General features: G+C 40.4%; 2 protein-coding genes across 2 annotated transcripts in view; one reads left to right on the forward strand and one right to left on the reverse strand.

Moving 5' to 3' along the window:
• The window catches only part of MED12L (mediator complex subunit 12 like), a 339,629-nt gene that overhangs the window by 184,997 nt on the left and 128,063 nt on the right, over positions 1 to 26,569 (forward strand). The window lies entirely within an intron of this gene.
• Positions 9,163 to 10,099, reverse strand: LOC108794791 (P2Y purinoceptor 13-like). Its single transcript, XM_018565894.1, has one exon. The coding sequence runs from the start codon at positions 10,097 to 10,099 to the stop codon at positions 9,176 to 9,178; it is 924 nt and encodes a 307-aa protein (XP_018421396.1). The 3' UTR covers positions 9,163 to 9,175.

Here is a 26,569-nt window from a genome sequence, read left to right on the forward strand (position 1 = left end):
CCCGGGGGGGGGGGGGGCGCTTGATCGTTCCCCCGTTTCCTGCCCTGCCAGGCCTGTGCTCGGATCAAGGGTATGTTTTCCGCTATTTTTTGGGGGTGGGGTTCCCCTTAAAATTCCTACCAGACCTAAAGGGTCTGGTATCAATTGGAGGGAACCTTGCGCTTTTTTTTTTCTCCTCCCTTTCCATAGCCTGCTCCCTAATCCTGATAAGAAATGTGTCCAATGCTGAACTCATCAGGAAGCTGCAAAAAAATATCCTCACTAATTACCTACCATGAATTCTCCAAAGAAGGTAAAGGAGAGGCCAATATTCCCTGAGCAATCATTGTCTTTTGCTCCTTTGTTACCTTAATGTTACCTTAATTTTGCTCCTTTGTTACCTTAATGTGCTTTTCCTCTTTGTTATGTAACTTCCTTTATCAGACCCTATACACTCATTCCCTTTCATTCTATCAGCCCAACTCTGTCATGTGTTCCTTTGCATAGGGGCTGCTCCACTCAGGGCAGTATGGTAAAACATAAAATGAGCCTACTCTTCCCAAAAATTAGATTGATCACTTTGGAAATTGTCATGCCACCCTGCTCATCCTGCACTCATTTGCTCCATTATTCTTTAACTTGTGTACAAGCTCAGTTTTCTGCAGGAATATAATAAATCGTCAGTGGAAACTTTTTAGCTGTCAGAAAATATTGGACAGTGTCCAAAGTACAGCATGGCTCAGTGAGACTGATGGACACTTACCTCTGGTTTGATAAATATGTACGAGCAGATGGTGTTTATAGTCCCAATGAGTAAATGGACCAAGTAACCTAAACAATGTATTTATGGACTGCTGACATCGCTGACATCGCCTGTAACCTATCCAGAATGTCAGACTGGTTTGTACACATATATACACTGAGTGGACAGATTATTATGACCACCTGACGTTTGTAGGCAAATTAGCTATAATTAGCTATAATTTTGCGCTGAAGTTGCTAGAGGGCCAGACCATTATAAATAGGGAAGCAGGTTATTTACCACGACAGTAGAAGTGATTTTTTTCTGAAGATATGGGTAAACAACGCGATTTAACAGCCTTTGAACGTGGGATGATTGTTGGCGCTCGTAGCCCTAGAGCGAGTATCCGCAAAACAGCAGAATTCGTTAAATGTTCAAGAGCAGCTGTTATTAAAGTGTTTAAAGACTGGACTGTCAGCCGAAAATCTGGGTCTGTACGTGCGAATTGTGGCCGTCAGCAACTAGTCAATGTTAGGGCAGAACGGAGAGTGGCAAGACTGGTACAAGACAGCAGAAGGGCAACAGTGCAGTGTCAGATTCCTCGCATCACCTTTCAACATCTCGTGGAGTCATCTCGTGGCCCAACGAAGTACTGATGGGGTGGTCATAATAATCTGGCCACTCAGTGTATTTGCCTGGTGTGGAAATTGCCAAGAGCTTTGGAGATAATTTTAAGGAACAGTATGATACTATGCCTTAAACTTTTCTCCATAGCTCTTAGGAATTTCCACAACAAGCAAATGTATATTTTGGAAATGGTTCAGGAGATACCGGAAGTTAAATTATTTTCTTCCATTTACTCATTATGACTATAAATATCATCTTCTCATATATATCAGTGTCACTGTGCCACTCTGTATTTTGGACAATGTCCAAAATTTTAGCTTGTACATAGTCGTATTCTGTACCAGTACTTTCCCTTAATCTACCTATCCCACCGTCCTCAGGGCAGAGTCCCCTTTATTCAAATCTCAGCCATCAGTTCCAGGTGGGAGCTAATGCACACACACCCTCCTCCTCCCCAGGACAGGCAGGCAGGCAACACCTGTGCAGCATACATGACTTGAGTCATGTGACACACTGGCGTTATGTCACATGACTTTGTTAATATGAAGGTTGGAGCCAGTTGTTTGAACTAAACCAGAGGGCTGGTAAAGGGGGGAAAAAGTCTGCCTTGCCGGTAGAGATCCAATTAGTTCCTAGATATAGTTATTGGCAATAACTTAACTTATAACTTATTGCAAACACCCTCATGCTAGTAGTTTTTTTTTCCTTTTTAATTATTGAGAGCTTTGATTGTAAATCTGCTGCCTTGTTCACATGATCACATATACAAAATGTTTGATATGTGAAATACTTGAATGGTTAATATGTCATCTGAAAAATCACAGCATCTCAGAATGTTTGGAACATTTTTTAATCTGGCTTGTCAGAATGCATTGCCACATATAATATAAATGTGACAACACACCCAGTGACATACATATGAAAAGTCTGATCCTTCCTGGGTTCGTATTTACCGGATAGTCCAGATAAACCTGTTGAGCCATTTCATTAAACTCTTGTCCCATCCCAAAGGTCACGTTGAGCAAAAAAAAAAAAAATTTACATGTACAATGAAACTGTCACACGTCGGCTCAATAGATAGGGAAGTGAGTGAACACATACTGTACATATCGTCACTCGCTCACTTCTCGATCATCTACCTGCAGAGAGCAGTGACTGTCAGTCATGGCTCCCTGCGATTCCCCGCCTCTGCGCTTCGATCCTCCAGCGCTGACTGGCTGAACGGACGGGGGAGGGGGCAGGTACAGCTGACTCTGCCTCTAGATAGGCAGAGCCCGCCTGCTGTCACTCACACAGCTGGGTTGGTCTCGACAGTAATGTCGGGATCCGTCCTAGTTGCAGCGGTCTCAGTATACCGCGAGCTGTAGCTCACGATATACTGAGCTTTGGGTCACGGGAGGACACTGATATATGTGACCCTTAAGAGAACTCTGGGGAAAAACACCCCATAGTTCTCTTTTAAATCACTAGGATATATGCAAACTTTACATGGTAAAACCTAGTGATGTATTAGTTACAAGATGTAATTTTGTGTGCCCAAGTTATCCATGAATGTATCTCCTATGCATTTTCCTTTGTGGTGAGAATGCATGCAATAATTCAGCAAGTTCTTCTTTCTGTCTTTGACCACATTGGGAAGCTTTTCCCTCACAGTGCCTGTGACCACAGTGTCTTGTGACCTTTTTTGACACTCTATAACCACTCTATAACTGCTGACCACTGCAGTATCACTCATGTGGTACCTGTCACTGTATTAAAATCTGAACCCAAAAGCTCGGCCTGAAAAAAAAAGGGTTACACATATCCCTTCTGCCACCCATGTTGTCAATACCTGCTGCCATAAGGAGCTATGCTAACTGAAACACCTTTGGCATTCAGCACACTTCGGAATGTGTCAGGTACCCGGTGTCCACTGTTCTCTGTAGTTCCTTTCTCCGGACCCTTAGTGACTATTGTGCCTTGACAGGCATGGCTTTGGGTTCACAATTAAAAATTGTTACAGGGTCTCGTTAACCAGAACAGCTCGCTTTGTATTAATGTACTTTATTGTGTATGATTATAACTGTTATTCTGTCCACGTTCACACTGTTGCATCGTGGTAACGAGCGATTTCGTCTGAATGACACCCCAGCACACCTTCTTAATGTATGTGTGCTGCCAAAAATACCATGCCTCTTTGCTGAGTTTTGTGCATTTGGCAGACCACTCAAATGAATGTCCCAATGCTTTTCAATAAGAAAATTCTTTTTTTTTTTTTATTCTGACATCGCTCGTGTCAGAATAAAGAAAAAAAAAGACACAGCCCTGCTTCTCTCCTTGGCGGCCGGGAGCGGGAGGCTCCCAGAGCGCCCGGGAGAGTTTTTTTTTTTTACAGCAGCAGAGCCGCCGGACAATAGGAAACTATTGGGCGGAGCTAGCTGTCACTGCTAGCTCCGCACAATCGTTTTCTATTTACTTTTTTTTACTTTTTTCACTCTTTTTCTGTTCTGCTCGGTACCTCTGAGGGGCCGAGCCTAATGCCGCTCAGCGGCATTCGGCTATTCTCTCACTGCTGTTCGGGATCTTTAAGAATAGCCCGAACAGCAGTGAGAAGCCTGCCGGAGGTTCGGCTCAGCCGATCCAGATGTTGGATCGGCTGAGTCGAACTCCTTCTGCACTTCAGGTCAACCGAACATGCTGAGCATGTTCGGCCGACCAGAAGCCATGCGAAGCAAGCCGATGTACGGCTTATTTCAGCCGATGTATGGCTGAAATCAGCCGTACCAGCCTGAAGTGAATAGCCGAACAGTGTTCGGCTCACTTCACTTCAGATCGGTCATTCACTCGGCTGCCCTCAGCAGCCTAGGGAATAGACCCCTTTGTTAGGGCAGATATTGTTCAAATGATAATGAGATCTGCTAGCATAGTACAGAAAAGGTTTATTATGTTAACATTAATCTACCCAGCCCATTCAGAGCAAAACTTAGTACAGAGAATAACTTTTCATTCAGAAAAGAGCATGTGTTGTGCAAGCATAAAAAAAATAAGTTATGCAATGTGAATGGATAACAAGTAACAAATATAAAATAAGTGTTATCCCAATTTGGCTGCAAACGTGGAAACACACCTAAAAGAAGAACTCCGGGGAAATTACCGTTGCAGTCGGGGGTGCTTGTTTTTGCCTAGGGTAAAAAAATAACAAAATTATACCTGATTCTCAGAACTGGCTGGCTATTAGACAGGTCCCTGGAGCCTCTCTTCCCCTCTGCTGCAGCTATCTAAGGATTCTTAACCACTTCAAGACCAGGTGTTTAGACCCCCTTCCTGGCCAGGCCATTTTTCAGTATTCAGCGCTGCGGTACTTTGACTGACGTTTATTCCGTCATGCAGCGCTGTACTGAAATGAATTTTATAAAACTGTCACAGGTTGGCTCAGTAGCTCATAATTGTCGGGATCCCCTTCAGCTGCGGCGTCTTAGTATACCGCGAGCAGCAGCTCGCGGTATACAGGTACAACTCGAATAATTAGAATATTGTGCAAAGGTTTATTTATTTCACTAATGCAACTTAAAAGGTGAAACTAATATATGAGATAGACTCATTGCATGCAAAGCAAGATAGTTCAAGCCGTGATTTGTCATAATGGTGATGATTATGGCTTACATCTCATGAAAACCCCAAATCCACAATCTCAGAAAATTAGAATTTTACATGCAATCAATAAAACAAGGATTGTAACACAACTGTCAGGTCAGCAGTCTTTCCCATGATTGTGATTCCTACTGAACCAGACTGAGACTATTTAAAGGCTCAAGAACCCTTTGCAGGTGTTATGGCGTAATTAGCTGATTAGAGTGGGACACTTTGAGCCTAGAATATGGCACCTTTTCACAATATTCTAATTTTCTGAGATTGTGGATTTGGGGTTTTCATGAGCTGTAAGCCATAATCATCACAATTATGACAAATCACGGCTTGAACTATCTTGCTTTGCATGTAATAAGTCTATCTCATATATTAGTTTCACCTTTTAAGTTGCATTAGTGAAATAAATGAACTTTTGCACGATATTCTAATTATTCTAATTATTCAAGTTTCACCTGTACTGTGGCGTCTCAGTATACCGCAAGCTACAGCTCGCGGTATACTGAGCCTAGGGTGACGGGAGGATGCTAGTTTGTGTCCTCCCGTTACCCTAAGGAGAACTATGGGGAAAAGCCTTAACCCCATAGTTCTCCTTTAAGTCATCACATCTTATACACTGTGTATAGGACATAAGGACGCTGAGGGACTTACCATCCCTGCAGTAGAGAAGGAGATTGTTACATAGTTACATAGTATTTGAGGTTGAATAAAGACCATCAAGTCCAACCTATTGTGTGTATGCATATGGTTCTGCTAGTGTGTGAGTGTGTATGAGTCCATGTGTGATCTTGTTCTTAGGAGTACCTGTACCCCTGTATGTTATGGTCTCTAAGGAAATCGTCCAAGAGCTTCTTGAATGATTCCACACTCTTAGCTGAAATCACTGCATGTGGCAGCGAGTTCCAGACCCTAACCGCTCTAACTGAGAAGAACCCCCTTCGCCCCTTGTGCTGAAATTTTTTCTCCTCCAATTTTAGATGGTGCCCTGTAGTCTTTATTATGGAGTTAACCGTAAAGAGTTTGTTGCTGATGTTGCTATCACCATTGAACATTTTGTACATGAAAATCATGTGCCCCTTAATCTCCTTACTTCCAACATGAACATATATAAATTTAGTAGCCGTGTCTCATAGCTCTGATCCTCCATCCCTTAATGAGTTTGTTTGCCCTCCACTGGACTCTTTCCAGCTCAAGGATATCCTTTCTGTGGACTGGTGACCAAAACTGGACTGCATACTCCAGATGAGGCCGAACCAGCGATCTGTAAAGTGGCAAAATTATAGACTTGTCCCTGCAATACATTCCCTTCTTAATACAAGACAGGGCTCTACTTGCTTTGTTTACAGCAGCCTGGCACTGCAAGCTATTATTAAATCTGTGGTCTACAATGACCCCCACATCTTTCTCCATTTCTGGCTTCCCCTGTGGCATACCCATAATTGTATAGCCCATTTGCCTATTTTTAACTCCAAAGTGCATTACTTTGCATTTATCGACATTGGCTGGAGGGAGCGCTGTTACAGCTGGCCAGCTCCTAGGATCAGGTGAGTATATCTTTGTTATTTTGCTCCCTAGATTAAAGCAAGCACCTAACCCTTGCAGTGCAGGGGTAAACCCACTGCAAAGGTTAAGATTCATTTTCCCTGCAGTTCTGCTTTAAGCTGTAATAATGCAAAGCTGTGTTTAGCTGACACATTACCCATTTATTACTTTCAAGTTTCAGCTGTAATAATGATGTTGTATGGATTGTTGGCATCATAGACAACACAAGTATCTTTCACATATACATCTGCTGCTCTATGTAGTCATTTTGTGTAAAGCAAAGGTTATGTCTTGTAAGCAGTCTTTATACAGTAGTTTTTCTGCTAAGCACAATGTAAATGAGCTTTGTTAAAAAAAAAAAAGTGCGTAGTCTGCATTTTTCCTCATTTTGTAATAATTTCTCCTTTAAGTTTTAGCACACTCTGTACAGAACATAGCATTGTTGTAGCATTGATATTTATTAGAATTCCTGACATACATTTGTTAGGCTGATATCACTTTGGTGATCATGACAGAATTACTGGTGTGCAGGAATCACTTCCCTTGATGTGCATTGCTCCCTTATGGGACTGGAAGCTGACCGTTTTTTCTTCCATAATGGCAGGTAAGGCTCTGCCTCACTCCCCAGACCGCACATCCCTGATATTCAGAAACCTGTGCCTGAAAGTGTTATTATTTTGTTGTTTGTAGTATTAAAGTTGTTTAGCTTTGTTTCTCAAATGCTGCAAACAGAGGCCATTTATATAACCAGCACAAGTTAAAATTTAGGTCATTCCTTTTTTTTTCCAGAAGAGCACTTTTTTGCATTGATTGAGAAGTTGGGTACATTTTATTATACTGTAAGGTAAAAACATATTTCTGTATACACAATAAAACAAAGATATAGCTTGGTTTTCAGTCAGACACGTTTTTAAATGTATATGCATTTTTTGACATCTGATTATAATATCACAGGTTTAAATAACTGTCACACCTAGAAACTACAATTCATTTATATAACTAAAATACTGTTATGTGTGAAAAACATGCACTGTTCATGGAACAGCGGATCACCTTGTCCATGGGTGGCGACCTATGCATGGTTGGACAGCTCTTTCATTCTCCACTGAACTTGCAGGCCACAGTATACTGCACATGTGTGCCATGTTCTCCAGACATAGAAAAAGCATTCTACTTAGTAAGTGTGTTCCACATTTGGATCCATGAAAAAAAGCCCACAGATGTGCAGTCTGCTGCCTCTGATGAACATGGAAGAGCCACCTGCATAAGCCATGGACCTAGGGAGAGGTTGCCTACTGTTTTGAAGTCTCAAGTGGGAGGACGAGCTAAATATAATATAAATATTTAATATTATAAGTTAATCTTTAAAGTGACACTAAATAAAAAATGTTTATCTTAAAAATGCATTCAAGTACCTTAACTATTAACAATAATGTACTATATTTGTGTATCACTTAGCTTAAGATCTTTAGATGATCTCTGAATTTGTGCTGACACTGTCCTTCCTTCCGGAGGGTGGCTACTTTTGTTCCCCATGGTCCCTGTGTGTGTTTTAAAGTAGCCACCACTCCAAACTTGCGCCTGTAATAGACTACAATCTCACATTTATAGGGTTATTCACAAAAGGGTAAAGAGTTTGGAGAAGGCAGGAGAAGTGAACAATCTAGGCCAAAATAGCTGATTTGGACAAAATTCTCCAATTCAGCTCACCTTCCACCTCAGCTATGTTGTCCTAGATCAGGTGTGCCAATTAGGTAGATCGTGATCTACCAGTAGCTCTCAAAGATGATGCTGGTAGATCCCAAAGGGTGTGAATGGCGGCCCCTTTATTCCATTTTGGTATATTTATTTAGCTGTACACCTGATTACCTTTTAGCCTGAGTCTGCTGAGCCAAGCTCCCTGACACCTTTCTGGTGGTTGAAGTGCTATGTATTACATCAAAGAATATTAGTTTACACAGCCTGTTGCAAAATACAGCAAGGTGAGCCAGGAGAGAGAGCGGGTAGAGACAGACAGGAAAAAGAGGAAAGATAGCCAGGGGAGAGAGAGCGAGGAGAGACATACAGGAGAAAAAAACGAGGAATCACAGCCAGTAGAGAGAGAGAGCGCGGAAAGACAGCCAGGAGGATGTGCAAGGAGAGACAGCCAGGAGGATGAGCAAGGAGAGACAGCCAGGAGTATGAGCAAAGAGAGACAGCCAGGAGGATGAGCAATGAGAGACAGCTAGGAGAGAGAGAGCGAGGGAGTTTTTTTTTCCGTTGGTAGATCTCATGTAGCTCGTCATTTGAAAAGTAGATCTTAACACAAAAATTGTGGGCACCCCCTGTCTTAGATTGTTCACTTCTCCTGCCATCTCCAAACTCTTCACCCTTTTGTGAATAATCCTGTTAGTTTACTAATTTGTATTGAGATTGTAGTCCATCACAAAAGATGGAAACAAATAAAATACATTTTCGTTAATAGAAAAGGTATTTGAATGCATTTTTAAGATTTAACTCCTGAGTTTAGCGTCACATTAAGAAACATAGCCTGACATAATTATCTTGTTCTAGCAGTTTCAAAACTGGCTATGCTGTAATATAAAACTTTTTTATTTAATTTTTTTTAACTTGTGATGATAATCATCCTTAATCCCTAAACCAAAGTTAACATGATTTAGTCTACATTGTTGACTCATTTATAGGTGTTTCCTGGCTTGAGTTTCCTAAACTGCTAAACCCGGGTAAGAGTTTTCTAAATGGCTTACAGAGAACTATATAGATAAAAGGGTCCATGAATATATTGGTGGCAGCAATCCACAAGGTACTTTCTTTAGCTAGGAATAACATTCTTTTGAGGGAGCAGTCTGTTATGATTCCACTCTGGCTAAATGTATAGGGCACCCTCATAAAGTGGTAGGGAGCAAAGCACAGGAAAAATACAATTACTACAATAAAAACTTTGGCTTTGGTGTTCTTTGTCACAGTTTTGTCCTTACTGTGTGATTTTCTATATGATTCATAAACCTTTTTGCTGATTACTGTGTAAAAAACCGTCATGGAAATGAAAACAGACCAAAAAATTAACTGGCTAATGTAAGTAACAGCTTTGTGCCATCCCATGCCCAGTGGAGTCTTGAGCGCAGAACAGCGGCTAACATTTTCAGGTGTTGCTGTTTTGTTGTTCAGCATCATGTTAGGCATTGATATTCCAAATATGACAATCCACACTGACAAAGATATCCGTTTAGCCACACTAAGCCGATCCATGCATCTTCTTTCAAATGGTCGCACAATCTTGAGAAATCGGTCCAATCCTATGAGTCCAAGAAGTATTATATTGACATACATTGCTGAGTAAAATACTACTGCAGAACAACGACAGACAAAAACTTTCACCTGCCATGGTGCAATTTCAGAATCTGTGACTATTTTAAAAGGCAGTGCCAGTGTCATAATTATATCAGCTGCCACTGTATTTTTAAGATATACAATAAAAACACTGTTAGTAGGGACTTGGCAAAAAATACAAACAGATAGGCTGTTCATGATGACTCCAAGACAGAAGATAACTGTGTATAGGATAGGGAAGACTATTTGTGCCATTCTGATATCATCTGTACAGTTTTTGGGCGATGCTGAACTTTGTGATAGGTTGAAAAATTTGGAGTCCATAACTGTAAGAGAATACATAAAAATCACACAATATTCATGAATGCTTTTACTAACCAGAAACGTACATCAAGTCATTACAAAAACAAATATGTTAGATTCGCTCAGCAAAAGTCTATGTGAATAAAATACTGATTTCTCTGTGAACCAGTGGCAGACAAAGTCACCAAATAGTTCCTGTGCCAGAACAGTTTATCTGTCATGCTAGATAGATAGATAGATAGATAGATAGATAGATAGATAGATACGGGGTGTAACCTGATATAGTTCACAATAAACAACTGGGATCTTATAAAAACACAGGAAATGGAGAAACATTCTACATGCTGCCAAAAATCACTTTTTACAAGCCTGGAGCATCATTGGGATGCGCCTGCTATTCACCTAACCTTCACCTCTCCTAAGAATGGAGCGGTGTTCATGTCTACGTCACTGTGGGAGAAGTCCCAGAATCTGGCTGACCCACATATACTATAAATGGGACCCTAAGTTCAAAAGGACCCTTGGGCAGCTCCACTGTCTGCACAATGGTATTTTCTCCCATGATGTTAACCATAAATGTGTGTTATAACATACTGGTGTGAACTTTGCAATGAACGATGTGGTGGGGGCACTTATTGCTTAGGTTGTCTTTTCCACTTCAGTATATTTGCTTTAGAAGTTTATTGCTGTGGGTTTTCATATACACAGTTAATTACATAATGTATTATTACTCCCACTTCGGCCTGCAGTAATTAAAACTAAGTTTGTCTTCAGTATGAGTGTATCATACTGGTAACTGCAAATACTGTATGTATTACTATTAACAGATTCTTGCCTCAGATATGACATTGTCTCAAACCCTCTAGATTTTAGCTCTGACATGGATTAGGTTCTAACATACATTGCAGTGCAGTGTTTGCGAAGTGGTCTGTGGACGAATAGCCTCCTGAGCTATCTTTTACAATTTGCAATAGTAAAGAAAAAACAGAAAAATAGCCAGAGGTGATTTAGTTAGAATGGTACTACTCAAGACAAAACCCTTTGTTACGAATGAAATAGAGGGAGTAGGGTTAGTACCGCTGAAGGGGTTTTAATATTATCTTTAAGCCCAATGATGAGATTTCCCCTCACTCCTGGAGTTTCTGGTATATTGCTGGCAGGAATAATGGCTGTTTTCTTCAGTATGGATGAAGATAGAAATAAAAACATGTTAAGTTAGTAGAATAGAGAAAGGTTGAAACTCCTGTCATATAGTTTTTGATATCTTTGTCTTCTATCCTCTAGTGCCAGTGACACTCATTTCTTGTTTAGGTGTCAACAGAGCAGGAATTAATGGGGAAATTACCCAACAGTGACACAAAAAGTGACAAAACTCTGGCAAGCATTTTTAAACCTTCCCCATTCTATCTAAACCTAAAAAGACATTTAGGATAATGTTTCACTTCAAAGAACCTGAAAATGAATCTTGTTACTATACTGACATTTGCCAATCTGAAAATACTGTGTCAATCACTTTCCTTGCTTGTCCACCCTCTTTGTGCAAAAAAGACAATGTATATTGTATATGGAACAGAAAAAAACATGCACTTTGTTAGCAGGTTTACGTGACAAATAAAAATTAGTAGAAGGGCTAAAATACACATCATACTTTATGAGGGAAATGGCCAAACTTTTGGATACAGCGCTGTGGGGGGAGGGGGCTCAAAGCAACATTTTAACCAGGAAAAGTAACAGGGTTATTCACAAAAGGGTGAAGAGTTTGGAGAAGGCAGGATAAGTGAACAATCTAGACCAAAACAGCTGATGTGGAAAGTGGATAGTGGGTCTGTGCTGCATATAAGATCTGTGTGGGGGCATGCTAGATTGGAGGGGATTAGGGAATCCATACAATGTTTGTTACCAATGTAAACAGAAATTTAGTTTTCACATGATTGGATAATTAAAGTCAATTTTCACTTAATTTATTGAATGAAAATTCCTAAGACCTTTAGTAAATCAGCCTCCATGTGAACACGAGGGTAGCCAAATTGGCTCATTAAAATAAAGGCTCTATACCATTTGATGCAAATGTCGTGTATGCTGAGCCCCTGCTTTCACTGCATGTCTTACAAAAGGTTCTGTGTGGTTGAACAATGTTTTGCAGTCTCTATGTATTCTCTACAGAATAAATAGAGAAAGAATGTAAAGCACCCCCAATGCACCTGGTAGCCGATGACCATGTGGTCAAGGGTGTTTAGGCTTTAGATTACAAAGTAACTCAGAAGTGGCAGTTGTAATTCATGGCATGAATGTTGATAACTCTTTACTTAAGATAATAATGTGGGTTGGTGATGTTGGTATGTTCCCTAATGATTTATGTGAAAAACATATTTTAATAAGTCCACTTTAAAATAATAATAACGATAATAATAATAATATCAATTATAGACAATGTCTTCCGAGGACACACCCCTTGACATTGTGCACATTTCTATTCATATTACCCCCCTGCAGCTTTGCTTGCGTTTACAGGACAACTAGAAATGAAAGTACAACAATGATATAAAGATGAAGAGGAATAGGAGAAAGGACAACACACATTCATAGAAATATCTTACCAGCAGCCTTTCCTTTATATTGTTCTTAAGTCAACTCTCTCCTTTCTCTTTTCTGCTAATGATTGCTATCAGTGAAGATGAACAGCTTCTTTCATGCTATTAGCTGAATGTGGTATATCCCACCTCTTGGTATCAAAGCATAAAGTGAGCCTGGCGGGTGCTATGGCTGTTTATTCCACCTTACTTTTGCTTGCTGTACATTAATCCAGCTATTACAGCAGTGGCCGTGTTTCCAAAATAGTTTCCTGTATCGAATCCTCATACTGTAAATTTTTTACGGCGCTTCCTGTAAAAATTGTAGGAAGCACCGTAAGGCTCCACTGCAGTACACTTACATTGCATATTCAAAGTCATTTGGTGTAATTAGTACAATGGGAATGGAAGACATTTATAATTTTAGCACTTAATTCCGACTAAGCTTTAAAGTAACAGCATGGAAGAAATGTTCTTATCTTTTGGGGTAATCTGAATAATTAATGAGTCTATCACTAATGGAAACTTCCATTTTTACAGAAAGCCTGCTCTTCAGAGTTTCCCTGCTTCCCTGCTATCACTTTACTACAATAAGGGAACCACAATAGAAAGCTAAACACTTTAAATGTGTTTTGCTATTTTTTTTTTTTCATGTAGATGGGTTCAAAAGTGTAGTGTAACTTGCAATCTTAGCTTTATCATGTAATCCGATTCAGATAAATGTGCACACCATGCTAAGAATTGTCACTGAAGCAATGTTAGATTTAGACTTGATTGTATTACTGTATCTGCCCTTATTATCTTTAATACCCAAAAAGATATGGCTCAAGGCAGTTGTGCAACCTTCTTGTCAACTTAGAGAGGAAGTGTAGAATTTGACAATTGATTTGACTGAGTGTTGCCACTTTAATGCATGAAGCCAGGACTTGTGGAACAGGAGAAAATGAAAGCTGTGTGTTCATCAAATGAAAGGTACATTATGTCCAAGTGCATAGAACAAATATGCAATTGAAAATGTGATATCCAGTAAAAAACACATTCTAGGTTAAGGTTGCCATCACAGGGAAAGATGATTTATTATTGATGATTTAATATGGGATAATGCACCTTTTCCTTTATATTTCTCTCTTCATCGTCTTCAATAAAAATGTCTATTGTTAAATAGCTGCTTGGAGTTCTTGAACTGTCTACTTACATTACATTATTTTTGAACATTAACAAAAAAGAAAACCTATACTGGGGCAAATAAAAGGGCTGCCATTGCTGACCTCCTTCTGAGAACACATCATATGAAAAAGCGATTGGGCAAATGTAATTTCTTTTAGATTGCCATGTAATCCAAACACCCAAGGCCACTGGAAAGACATTTTGGAGGGTGCACCAAAGTTTATTTTCAGCTGACATTTTCTAGAGGAAGGGTAGTATTTAGAAAAATGATACTGAGTCTTGTTTTGCTGTCTGGGAAATAAAATAAATGCTAACTTTTGATTATATGTGTTTGTATCATACCAGTTGTTCTGTGCATTGGAAGATAATGTTCGATAATTGGAACAATTAAAAACCAAGTTTTCCCCAAACTGATTTTCATGAATGAATGGATGACTACAGGCTGATAATTCATTGTTATCTATTAGGGGATTCATCTGGTAGATCTTATCATCACAGCGATGGAGTATATCTGTTGCTGGAGCCTTTTGATTAAGGCTTAGTGTAAAATAAGAGCTAAGCGATGATAGTAAAATCCCCATGCCACCTATCGTCCATTGGGACAATTGGAGGAATCTAGAAACAGGTAATTTAATCTTGCTATAAAAAGAATAAAAGAAGCAAGTGATTGTTGCTCCCTTTTGGCATCCACACCAAAAACCAAACTTAATTATGGATAAATGAACCCTCTTTTAGGATGCAGCCAATCTGCATCTATGTTACACTGCATATAATCTGCATAAAGAATCTACATACCTTTTCACCATTATCCTCATATATACTGGTGCTAGATAGTAGATTGCGGCTAGACAGATGGAGATTGTACACTGGTTTGTTCTCTTAATGTTTATATTACGCACTGGTATACTTCTGCATTTCAGCTTCCTTTTTCATGCCTAATCCTCATCACAGTTAATAGGCTTGGTAAGTAATTTGATAGTCTTTTTAAATTAGCTCTTTGTTATCACACTTGTGTGAGGAATGAACATGCAAATGTGTTAAAATATTTCCAATATGATAAAAGATCATTGCTAAAGGTTTTCTATTGGTGTATATACAAAAAAACTCTTGTCTGACTATCAATATTAATAATAATGTAATTTTGTGTTTTTGATCATTAACCCCATACACAGAACTGGTGTGATGGAGAGGCAATAGGAGGCAGTGCCTCCACAAAATTAATTATGTCCCACCCCTGCTTCATTTACTTCATATAGCATTTCCTATTAATTGTACACAGTAAAGCTGTCCATATACCTTGCATTGTGATTGTACATTCTCCTTTTATATACCAACAGCTATGTAGTACCAGTGTCTGTATGTTGGATATAAAGAGAACAAATTGTTTTGGTAGGTGTTTGCACTACTTAGTTGTTGGTAAATCTAAAGCATGTTGCACAATGAATGTTCAGATCAGTTGTAAACTGTGTAGCCAGCTTCAGGGTGCCCACCTATTAAAGTTAAAATTCCCTTTCCCTGGTAAGTGTATACTGCAAACTCTGGCAATGCTGTTAAATGACAAGAATATTATTTTGTGCTAGTATTTGTTTTTATTGATTTTATTATTACAGGGTAATTACAAGTAACAAGTGAAACCAATCAGTAAATGCCTAATACACTGCAGAAAACAGTCTAGCAATGCTAAAGTCAGAACTTTCACTCAATATACCTTATTTGAACTCTGTCTTATTCACGAAGCTGCCGAAGGATCTAGCCGTAACTTAGGCCAATCCTTCGGCTAGCTTCGGCTAGCTTCGGCCCCAGGACCCCTTCGGTTCAGTGGAACTGAAGGGCTGCTGTACGGGCTATTCACTTTAGCCCGTACAGCTCCCGAACGTGGCCGACCGGCTCATTCGGATCTAAGCCATGCGAAGCAAGCCGATGTACGGCTGATTTCAGCCGTACCAGCCTGAAGTGAATAGCCGAACAGTGTTCGGCTCACTTCACTTTAGGTCGGTCATTCACTCGGCTGCCTACAGCAGCTTAGTGAATAGACCCCTGTGTAATCAGAATCCAGCAGTGTCAATGTTTAGCTTGTCACCTGCTGTCTACACTAAACTGTTAGAAAAGTAAGGGGACAGTTAGAGTTAGCCCTACTCTTCTAATAGTAGGCTCTAGGTATAGCAAAACATACCGTTTCTTGCAGCCTCTCTGCACCCAGCCTTGACATGCTCTTTTTGATATTAAGGCTAGTCAAATAGTTGATTTAGGAGGGGGAGGTGGCACAAAACAGCTGGCCTAGAAGGGGCAGGAATTGTAATTCATAGTTTGGATTAGCATTTGTGTGTTTGAATGTATATGAAGTAGATTAAGGTTTCTGCATTTTCCTGTGTTTTTATTTTTATTTTTTAATCTATGTTTTATATCAATAAATATCAATTTTGATTTTTCTTTCTTTGTGGGAAAGGAAAATGCTGTAATAATTAAATAAATATGAACCAAAATTATGGCACATCAGGGAAGCTATCATTAGAATGGAGAGTTAAGAGTTAGCTTAATTTTTAATTGTGAGATGCAGTTGTCTTTTATGCTTATATAATGTTTCAAACCTTGTTGTGACATTGCTGTTGATGGAGCTCCCTCTGCTGGAAGGAAAGCTTATTAGACCATTGACTGGAATCTGCAGTCCTCAATTTTGTGTCCTGCCGCAAAGAGCAGGCACACCTCATGTCTTGTTTTAATCAAGTCTAATTCTCTGGGGCCATGTTCAACTCTGTAGCAGCAATTTCTAATTCATGGAAATACCTACAGTTAATTTCTCTATTCTCAGGTAAAAAACCCTTTCCTGAAGGAAAAAAAGAAATAGCAGTTGTTGACTCCAAATCTTCAAATACTAGTTGCCTTGCTGCTTTGCTGTTGCCCTCTACTCAGTACTAGTCGCTAACCCAGAACACTTTTGCAGATTAGAAATTCTGACTTTGTTGTGATTTTCCAGGTCTGCACACTTGTTCCAGGTAGGTGACTCAGAAAGTATTGAACGTCAGTTAGAAGCCAAAGAGGTCCCATTTTCTCTCACAACAGATTTAGCTTAAAGGGTTTCTAAACCCTCTGCTGTTTTTTTTTGCATATATCTACTGCTAGCAAGCAGTAGAAAAAAAATGCAAAAACGCTTTAAAAGCGGTTTAAACTTACTGCTGTCTTCGCCGCATGCTCCCGTCCGAAAATCCAAAACTGCTCGGGCAGCGGCAAAGCATCTTGGGGCGGGCGCATGCGCCGTTTGGATTTTTGGCCGGGAGACGAGGAGAGATGCAAGGTAAGTCTATGGACGCGTGCACCCGCATGCAGACACCGTGGGACAGGAAGTGCTAGCAAGGACAGAGGAGTCAGCGCTGGATCGGAGACCCGCCGCAGCACTGGAGAGAAGGCTGAAAAGGACAGGAAAGAAGAGGAAGATCGGATTAAGAGACAACATTTATGGTAAGTGCTTTACTTAACATTGGGGGGAGGGAATTTTTTTTTGACTTGAATGTCACTTTAAAGGAAAGTTGCCATGGCACAAATATTTCGGTTACCACTGATTTCCTTCTGAAAATGCTGGTTGCTTGAATCTTAAACGGACCCACTAAACTACCAACTACCCGAAGCAAGTGCTTAGATCAAAAAATATTTTTTGTTTAAGTCACAAATAAATAAATTATAATTTTAAAAAGTATATTTTTTTGTAAGGTAAATGTAAAATATTATAAATGAATATTATGCAGTCTTATCTCCAGCCAGCAGATAGAACTCTATTCTCTTTTTCCTGTATTCAGCCATTTTAGTTTTCTCCTGTTTCTATGTCTGTTATCTGTCTAGACCTCTACATAAATATCCATCTGTACCTGAGCATGGCTTCTTTTGAATGCCATCTGCCCTAACCATTATATCAGCCATATAACAGCTATTGCAAACTCGGGAGGTCCATAGAGCAAAAAAACCATACCTCTTTCTGGGGTTCTCGTGAAAAAAGGTAATCCTTTCTATGCACACTATAGTGCTGCTCACACCATGCACTAGTGAGGAAGAGGGCCAACTCTAACATCTGACAACAGAACACATTATGTGTTTTAAAAGGGACCTGCTACATGTCGCACTCAAGTCTCCCAACCAGCAATGGCAACTACTGCAACCCACGTTCCAGGAGCCATGCTAGTTCCAGAGCATCACACACCTGCATGACATCACACACAGTGGTGAGGTTACCTTGGAACTAGAACAGATTTTGGGATATGGCCAATGGCAGACTTCAAAACTGGTTGGGAGGGCAAGTTGAGATAGTTACCGCTGATGTGGCAAGTTTCCATTAATAAATGATGTTACTGTAACCAAGGCTTTTCTTCATGCTTTGATTTAATTAATACATAATATGTCCATAAAGACATGTATTTTGCTCCGGAGCCACGGCTTTGGGATATATATATATATTTTTTTAGATGTGCGCTATATGTGGAATAGATCAACTTAAGGAAACAATCCTATAAATAGGTTTGATTGTGCTATGCAGTACGTGATATTTGTAATAATGATCATTTCTCTCACCCATGTTACTGTTGTTTTTAATTATTATTGGCCCTAAGTTTTGAAAATATGAGACATTATGGCGAATAATGATTGTTGACTTATGGTTGGTTATGTTTAAAAACTTTCTTTCTGTTTGTGGTTTGTAAGTTTACACCTTTCTTTCCGATAATCTGCTTCTTCAAATGTACCTCTAAAGCTAGTCACCTCACTGGATACTGAGGCATCAGTCATGTAACTTCTGTCAAAGGTGATTATGGGACAAAAGTTCAGGTAGTGGCTTTACATGATCACTGATGCTCTCCTTGAATGGTTGCTTCAGAAAAAGTAAATATTTACCTACTTCTTATACTATGTATCAGTATATTTGGGCACAACAGTTAGGCTGAGGCAGGTTGTTATAACATAGATCTGCTAAAATAAAACACGTATATCTAGGGGGTTATTCACTAAGCTGAATGAATAACCGAAGCAAAGTGAAGTTCGGCCATTCACAGCAGCTCTGTACGGCTATTTTAAGTCATACATTGGCTGCCTTTAGCTCAGTTCACTCCCTTTCGGTTCAGCTGAACAGCCTCAGCACATTCGGCTGAACCAAAGGGAAGAAACCATTCGCCTCAGCCGATGTGAATGTTTGGCAGTTCACTTGCTGCTGTTCACCCCTATTGAATAGCCAAATGCTACCATGCCTCCATGTATTTTTTTTTAACTCAGGTGGTCCCTCCTAACATTCCTACCAGACCTAAAGGGTCTGGTATGATTTGGGAGGGGGACCCTGAGCTTTTTTGTTTTAAATCCAATTTTTTTACATATTGCATGTAGGACGGTCAACTTTGGCAGACCGTTCTCCCCGCTTCGGCAGTGTCGAGCCAAAGCATGTGCGTTTAGCTCGCCTATGTGCTTCTGCAGCCTTCAGCGGCTGTATGGGCTATTGTGGATAGCCCGTACAGCAGCCCTTCGGTTCAGCTGAACTAAAGGCTTCCTGCAGCCGAAGCGAGCCGAAGGATTAGCCAAACGTTTGGCTTAATCCTTCGGCAGCTTAGTGAATAAACCCCCTAATGTTTAAAAGACAACTTGGCAAGACCAAGAAATGAAAGCTGGAAGCACATTAGCCTGCCTGACTTTGTGATTATAGGTTTGAATGGCAGTATTAATAATAGGAAATAATAATAATAATAGAAAAAGTTAAAAAATAAAAGGCTATTCCTAAAAAAATTGGCAACCATATTAGAAAAACTCTATAATGCCTGTTGTCTTAGCTTCTTTGTCACTGACCTTAATTATCAACCTGCCAGCATTTACATATTCTATTTTTCCTGTCTTAATTATTCTTATATTTAGATCCTAACATAAATAATGTTATCAATCTGTGATCATAGTTGGTTTTGAACTATTTATGAACACGTGGCAGCCATGTTTGTTCAAAATATATGCAGGCTCTACTTGCTGCTTTGCAGTGCTATGAAGTGGTTGTGCTTTACTACTCCGACAGTGCAAGTCTATGGGGTCTATTCACGAAGCTGCCGAAGGATCTAGCCGTAGCTTCGGCCGATCCTTTGGCTAGCTTCGGCCCCAGGACCCCTTCGGTTCAGTAGAAACGAAGGGGTGCTGTACGGGCTATTCACTATAGCCCGTACAGCTCCCGAACGTGGCAGAGCGGCTCAGTCGAGCCGAACGCATATGCATCGGCTCGGCTGAGCTGTGCTAAAAGCCGAAGCTGGCCTAGCAACTTCACTTGGGGTTGGTTGTTCACTCGGCAGCTTAGTGAATAGACCCATATGAGTCTGCTAACTAACGCAAACTTTGCGCATTACAATGTATGGAAACATATCATCTTCATGTAGGGGCCCTGCCCTATGCTGGATTGACCCTAGTCCAAATTTAGTGTTTGCAGTTATGCTGTAGCCAGCATGAACATTTATTTATGTTATTTGGGTTTGTTAGGTTGCTCCTAAGTCCAAGTACAATGTTTTGTTTCTACCTGATTCTAGGAGTGAGAAGATACAATGTTTTGGGTTATGAATATTTATTTTACCATGGCCAATCACTAAGAGGTTTTTGCCAGTAATGTGGCCAGGGTGAAGAGAATACATATTTAGAGAGACCTTCTAGAAAGGTCCTTCTCTGTTAGGCATTTCCTGGAGAGGATAGATGAGTGAAGGGTCCAGTCTTGGCTTCATAGGTCTGCTGCGTTGGGATGGTGCAAGCTCAGAGGTCCTTAGCTATGCAGCCAGCTGCTTAGGGAGGGTTTGTCTCTAAAGAGAGAGGTCCAGTTCATGCTTTCCAGGCCGATGCCTGGGGAAGGAAGTTGAAGCTGAAGCAGGTTTGTTTAGTCAATTGCTACTACTAGCCTGTCTGAGGGGCTGAAGATACTTAATGGTGGCTGTCCCTACCTAATAATAATTAGCCTGTGGCGGAGGCAAAAAGATATTGAGTTTCCACTGAGAACGGATAATTCTCAGAGCAATGTGTAAATTGAAGGACACAGCAGAAGCCCAGCACAGCACAGCCCAGCACAGCACAATGGCAGCTAAAGATTCCCAGTGTGGCCCCACACCAAACACAGCACGCTAAATAAAAATGGCAACTGCACCAATCAATTGATAAATAGCTTTTTTTAAATAATTGCAGTTCTTGGCTTAAAGGTCCACAGCTACAAATTGACAGTCTTGGCTTAAAGGTCTACTACTAGCCCGTCTAAGGGGCTCAAGATTCTTAAAGGTAGATGCCAGTTTGGCCTACCTGATGAGCATTAGCCTGGGTCAGAAACATAAAAATACTGAAAGTCCGTTAAGAAGATACTACAAGGTGGAGGGGATTACCAGTAGAAAGGCAAAGAGAGCACATAAAATCCTGGGTGGGTAAGAGCTGCATACATTCCACAGTTTACAATGACCACCCTTCCTCCAATTTTTTTCTGGGTATCTCGGGGCTGGTCACATGACGCAGGGTTCCCACTTGCCTCTTCTCTCATAGAAGCTGGTCTTCAGTATTGCAGACAGCTGTGCTGATGGTATTGTATTGTGAGCCCAGGTCAATGTGATGTTGAAGCCCCTAAGGAAGGTGTGTCCATGACAGCGGGGGCTCAGAGGAAGTAGGCCAGGAGAGGAACAGGAGCAGTGATTTTGTTCTGGGACAGTGATGGCGAGAAGGTTAGTATTGTTGCAGAAAATGTTTTTTAATTTTCAACTATTGCTGGGCACTGGAATTTGTTTTTGAAATAAGGAAAACAAGTTCTGCTTTTGACCTGTTCCCTACAGAGGTTGTAAGAAATTCAACAAAACATGTGATTTGAACAGAAATGGGCAAACGTTTGTATATGACTGTAGGTTTTATGACCATAAAGATGTAGTACACAGTCAAATGTACATTTGTTGAAGAATACATGTATTGTTTTTGGGAAAACAATAATTTAAAAACATAAAGTTCATAACACATGTAATACAATATATTTTCCTTTACTATTCAACACAAATGAACATAAAACAAGTATGGATTTTCATTGAAAATGTACACAGTAATTCACGTATATACGATGTCACATGTGTACGCAGTCTAACTGCTGGACAGTTAAAATTTCTTCCCACAGTAGGACAGTACAAAGAACAATGATACAAATGTATAACCCAACTGGGAATTATTGATTAAAAATGTGGTCAGAGTTTCCCTTTGACAAATCAAATGTAATTAGAACAACTGATGAAAACTGTCTGATGGTTCTCTGTGTGGTGGTAAGACTGAGGTGAAAGGACATAATGGACTTGGCTTGTTCCTCTTCTGGCACCCAAGTCTTGGCTCTAAAATAAAAGCTGTTGCTGCAATAATGTTTCCAACAAAAAGGAATAATTATAGAACAATGAAGTAATGTGTGCTGTTGAGAAGAAGTTGCCAAATTGTTTTTAAAAATCTGTTCAGCATCACAGTAAAATAGATAAAGAAATACTGTTGTTGTATTACCTAAGATGGTTAGTTATTACTTATGAGAATGTGTATATTTGCACTTGCTTGAAGTAAGCACAGATCACTGATATGTAGAATTAGCACCAGTGTTAGTAGGGCCAGATTTATATTTCTAGCCCCCCAAGCCAAGTGTGTTGTGTTGCACTCAGCCCTGCCCCCATCCAAGTAGACTGGCCAACCTTAGTGTTACACTTACAAGATCAGGCAACATAGCCACACAAGACAGACTCAGGGTTGAGGGATGAAATTAATAATTTGCCCACTCTTTACCAGTACACTTAGAGCTGATGGCTAGGTGCGTAGGCATACTGTTGTCCTAATCGGCTATCAGTTTTATTCTGGGACCTTGAGTGGGTACACTGTCCTAAGTACACTACTCTGCCAACATCTGGCAGGCAGCAAGGTATTATGGATACTTTTATACATGGAAATGTGTTGCACCCCTGGTAGCCCTGCTGCCTCAGGCCATGGCCTATATTGACTAGGCAGAAATCCAGTTAGTGGTGCCTGAACTAGTCCATTCATTGATTTGAGGCTAGTTGTCAGGGGATTATGTATCAACCATCTTTTTTTGTTGGCCATATGAACTACTACTGAGTAGATCTAAAAGTAAATGTGAAGTGCTATTACATGCTGAATAGTTACAATGCAAAGTAATGGGAGCATACTGGATTTTTACAAACAAGTGAAATAATGTTTTCTTCAAAAAAATATTTTAATGTTGGTCAGGTACATTCCTGTTTGACAGCAGCCATAGTTGTTAACTGTCGATTCCCAAGGACAGTTCCTGATTTTTAAAGTTTGCTTTAGGGGTTAAGGTACGGGAAGCTTCTTTTAATCACTGATCATATACTCAGTGAAGAAGGTTTGGATTCCAGGACAAGAGACCATTTATGGGAAACCTGTTTACTCTGCTCTTTGCGGATGACTTTTTTCTTCTATGGTTTTGTTGATGAAGAACACTTCCTGAAAACTTTACTTATTTTTTTTGCACTGCATACTGTATTTAGGCCCTAAATATTGTGCTGGTGATCCTGTATTCCTCTTGCATTTTAAAATGGACCTTTACCTCCTTATGCTACTGATGTGAGAATGTATTAGTTAAACAAAAATGTTTTGCCTTTATTTGCAATGACTGCTTTTCCACTTCCTGGTTGAGTGAGGCACTGGTGATGTAGCTCTCTCCTCACAGACCCATCCTGGGAAGGTTACATCACCAATGCCTTTCTGAGAAATCTCATCTGTAAAACACAAAATCTTGCAAGATTCTTTTGGTTAAGGCATTTTTTCCCTTAGATGATGTGCACTGTCACATGTTCCAGGAGGCAGACCCAGAGTTCCAGGGAGTAAAGGGAGATGGGCTCATCTGCTCATAGTGAAAATGGCCACTGTGAGAAGAATGGGGAGAAAACTAATAATAAAGAAGGCAAAGAATAAAAAACTGACAATTATCTATAAGTGTGTTTGTAGCTTGCCATTACTAAACATTTCTTAATGTGTCTCTGTTGTAATGTTTATGATGTTCCTATTTAAAGTGTGCCTGACTTGACCAAACTGTTTTATAAGGTAATAATAGTGTTAAAAGGGAAGTCAACTTGTGATACTTGTAAGTATATAGTGTGGTCTCTATCTCTGTGGAACTCCATTGGATGCTAAGCTCAGGCTGTACATGGGCCCTTGATTTCTGCTTAAGTTGAATTCTCCACTCACCCTTAGAAGTATGAAATAAAAATATGATCCATGAGGTTTAGAGGCCCTTAAGCAATTATTTAGTTGTAACTCCTAGAGCATTCATTATTAGTTTCTAATTCAAATAAACATAGGTAACTGAACCTGCACTTCTCTATATTCAAGCAACTGAACCACTGTACAACATCAGGTTACATTGAGTTGGCCTGCCTTTCCTTCATACAGGTGAAACTCGAATAATTAGAATATCATGCAAAAGTTCATTTATTTCACTAATGCAACTTAAAAGGTGAAACTAATATATGAGATAGACTCATTACATGCAAAGCAAGATAGTTCAAGCCGTGATTTGTCATAATTGTGATGATTATGGCTTACAGCTCATGAAAACCCCAAATCCACAATCTCAGAAAATTAGAATATTACATGCAATCAATAAAACAAGGATTGTACATAGAACAATATCGGACCTCTGAAAAGTATAAGCATGCATATGTACACAGTGTGACAGACCTCGGTACTCAGGATGAGTATGACCGCCGCTGTCTTCTTCCTTGCTCAGGAGATATTGCAACCTGAAGATCTTTAGCTCCCAGTTTCCCCAGTCACTAGTCGAGGCTCGAGTGTAGGTGAAACAAACTCTGGTTTATTGAGAAACTGCACAAACTTTTATACAGCAAGTGATGAGATCAGATTATAATCCCATCACATCCACCCTCCCCTCTCAGACAATCGGTCTGCTCAACACCACAGGGTTTCCCCTGCTAACGAGCTCCAGAAAGCCATAGCAAAGCTTGGCCAGAATGTCATTGTTCTGAGCTCCTTCAGAGAACAATGGGAGATAACGAGGGATGGTGCTGATAGTCTTTCCATAACCAGGTCACAAATCATAACGCACTCAAACATAACTCAACACCAATACACATTTAACTCATAAAACTGATCAGCATGTCGTCACATAGCTCGCCCAAGTTAAAGGATGGCAGACCCGGTGAGACCCTCGACAGGTCCACTTGGGGATGTCCATGATGTTAGTCACCCTTCCAGTTCCATTTGGCGAGATAGTCCATTGGCATTCTGTTTCCCAGGCCGGTATTGGATTGTGAAATTGGACGTCTGTGGGGCCAGGCTCCACCGCAACAGCCGTCCATTGGCCCCGGACACCCGGTTCAAACAAACAAGGGGGGTCTCCATAATACAAGGTCCATAGTTGCTGGGAAGGAGGCTGGCCGCCAACCCTCTCCAGGAGCCCAGAATTGCAGCCAGTATCTTTCCTCAGATGTAGGGAGGACCTTGCCACAATAGTGCTGCTGCAATTGAAGAGTCTCCCTCCAGATCTCCGGCACAAAGCGTCTCCTTCCCAGCATATCCTGGGCAGAACCAGGATTGTCGAGCTGGGCCAGTGCTTCCATGGCCGTAGGCAACTGTGGCTCTTCTCCTATCTCAGCAGAAAATGTTGTCCCGGTGGTGGTTTGAATGTCTCCTTAGGCAAGGAAGAGCATCCCACCGCTTGCCACCAATGTGACGGACCCCCGTACTCAGAATGAGTATGTCCGCCGCTGTCTTCTTCCTTGCTCAGGAGATATTGCAACCTGAAGATCCTTAGCTCCCAGTTTCCCCAGTCACTAGAACTGTGCTTCATTAAGTTCAATAAATTAACTTTTGCACAATATTCTAATTATTCAAGTTTCACCTGTATCTCCAGAAGTCTGTGAAATTTGTACTTCCCAAGCTACCATTAAATCATTTGTTTGAGTACACTTGTTTCTTATGTCACTAGGCCTGCATATGTTCAGGAACACAAGCAGCATGGTCCTGGACGCACACAGAAATCCTTGTGTTGTAAGCAAGCTTTGGCTTTGATGTGGAACATCATATTACTCTGTCAAGCATAACATCCAAAAACAAAGACACCGATAAGAAGCTATTCTTGTGGCTTATTTATTGCTGAGCATTGTGTTATGCCTGAAGATTTTCCAATATTTATGAGTGTCAATATTGATACTGTTTTCAGAAACACATACTCCTATGTACACATAATACATAAAGTTCCACTGTCTGCCAATATATACTGTTTTTCTTCAGAGTTTATTTATATACATAGAATAAAGAGACAGCTGGCTTTTTATAAGGCAGCGGTGTATTAAACCAGGAGTGACTCATCCTACTGCTTTGGCATCAATGGTACCAGTTATAAGAAGTACAGATGTGTAAAGTCCAATCACAGTTTCTATTTTGCAAATAAAGCTTCTATCCCTTGGAGATTAGTGTTAGTCAGGTGCACTACAGAATACAGACATAAAGCAACTTAGGGGTCTATTCACCAAGCTGCCGAGGGCAGCCGAGTGAATGACTGATCTGAAGTGAAGTGAGCCGAACACTGTTCGGCTATTCACTTCAGGCTGGTACGGCTGATTTCAGCCGTACGTCGGCTGAAATCAGCCGTACATCGGCTTGCTTCGAGTGGCTTCGGGTCGGCCGAACATGCCCAGCATGTTCG

This window comes from Nanorana parkeri, unplaced genomic scaffold (genome assembly GCF_000935625.1).
Source record: "Nanorana parkeri isolate BGI_ZX_2015 unplaced genomic scaffold, ASM93562v1 scaffold898, whole genome shotgun sequence".
In the NCBI taxonomy this organism is placed as follows: Eukaryota; Metazoa; Chordata; class Amphibia; order Anura; family Dicroglossidae; genus Nanorana; species Nanorana parkeri.

Excerpts from the sequence above, each read along its gene's own strand:
- LOC108794791 (XM_018565894.1), bottom strand. The coding sequence starts at position 10,099 with ATGGCACAAATAGTCTTCCCTATCCTATACACAGTTATCTTCTGTCTT.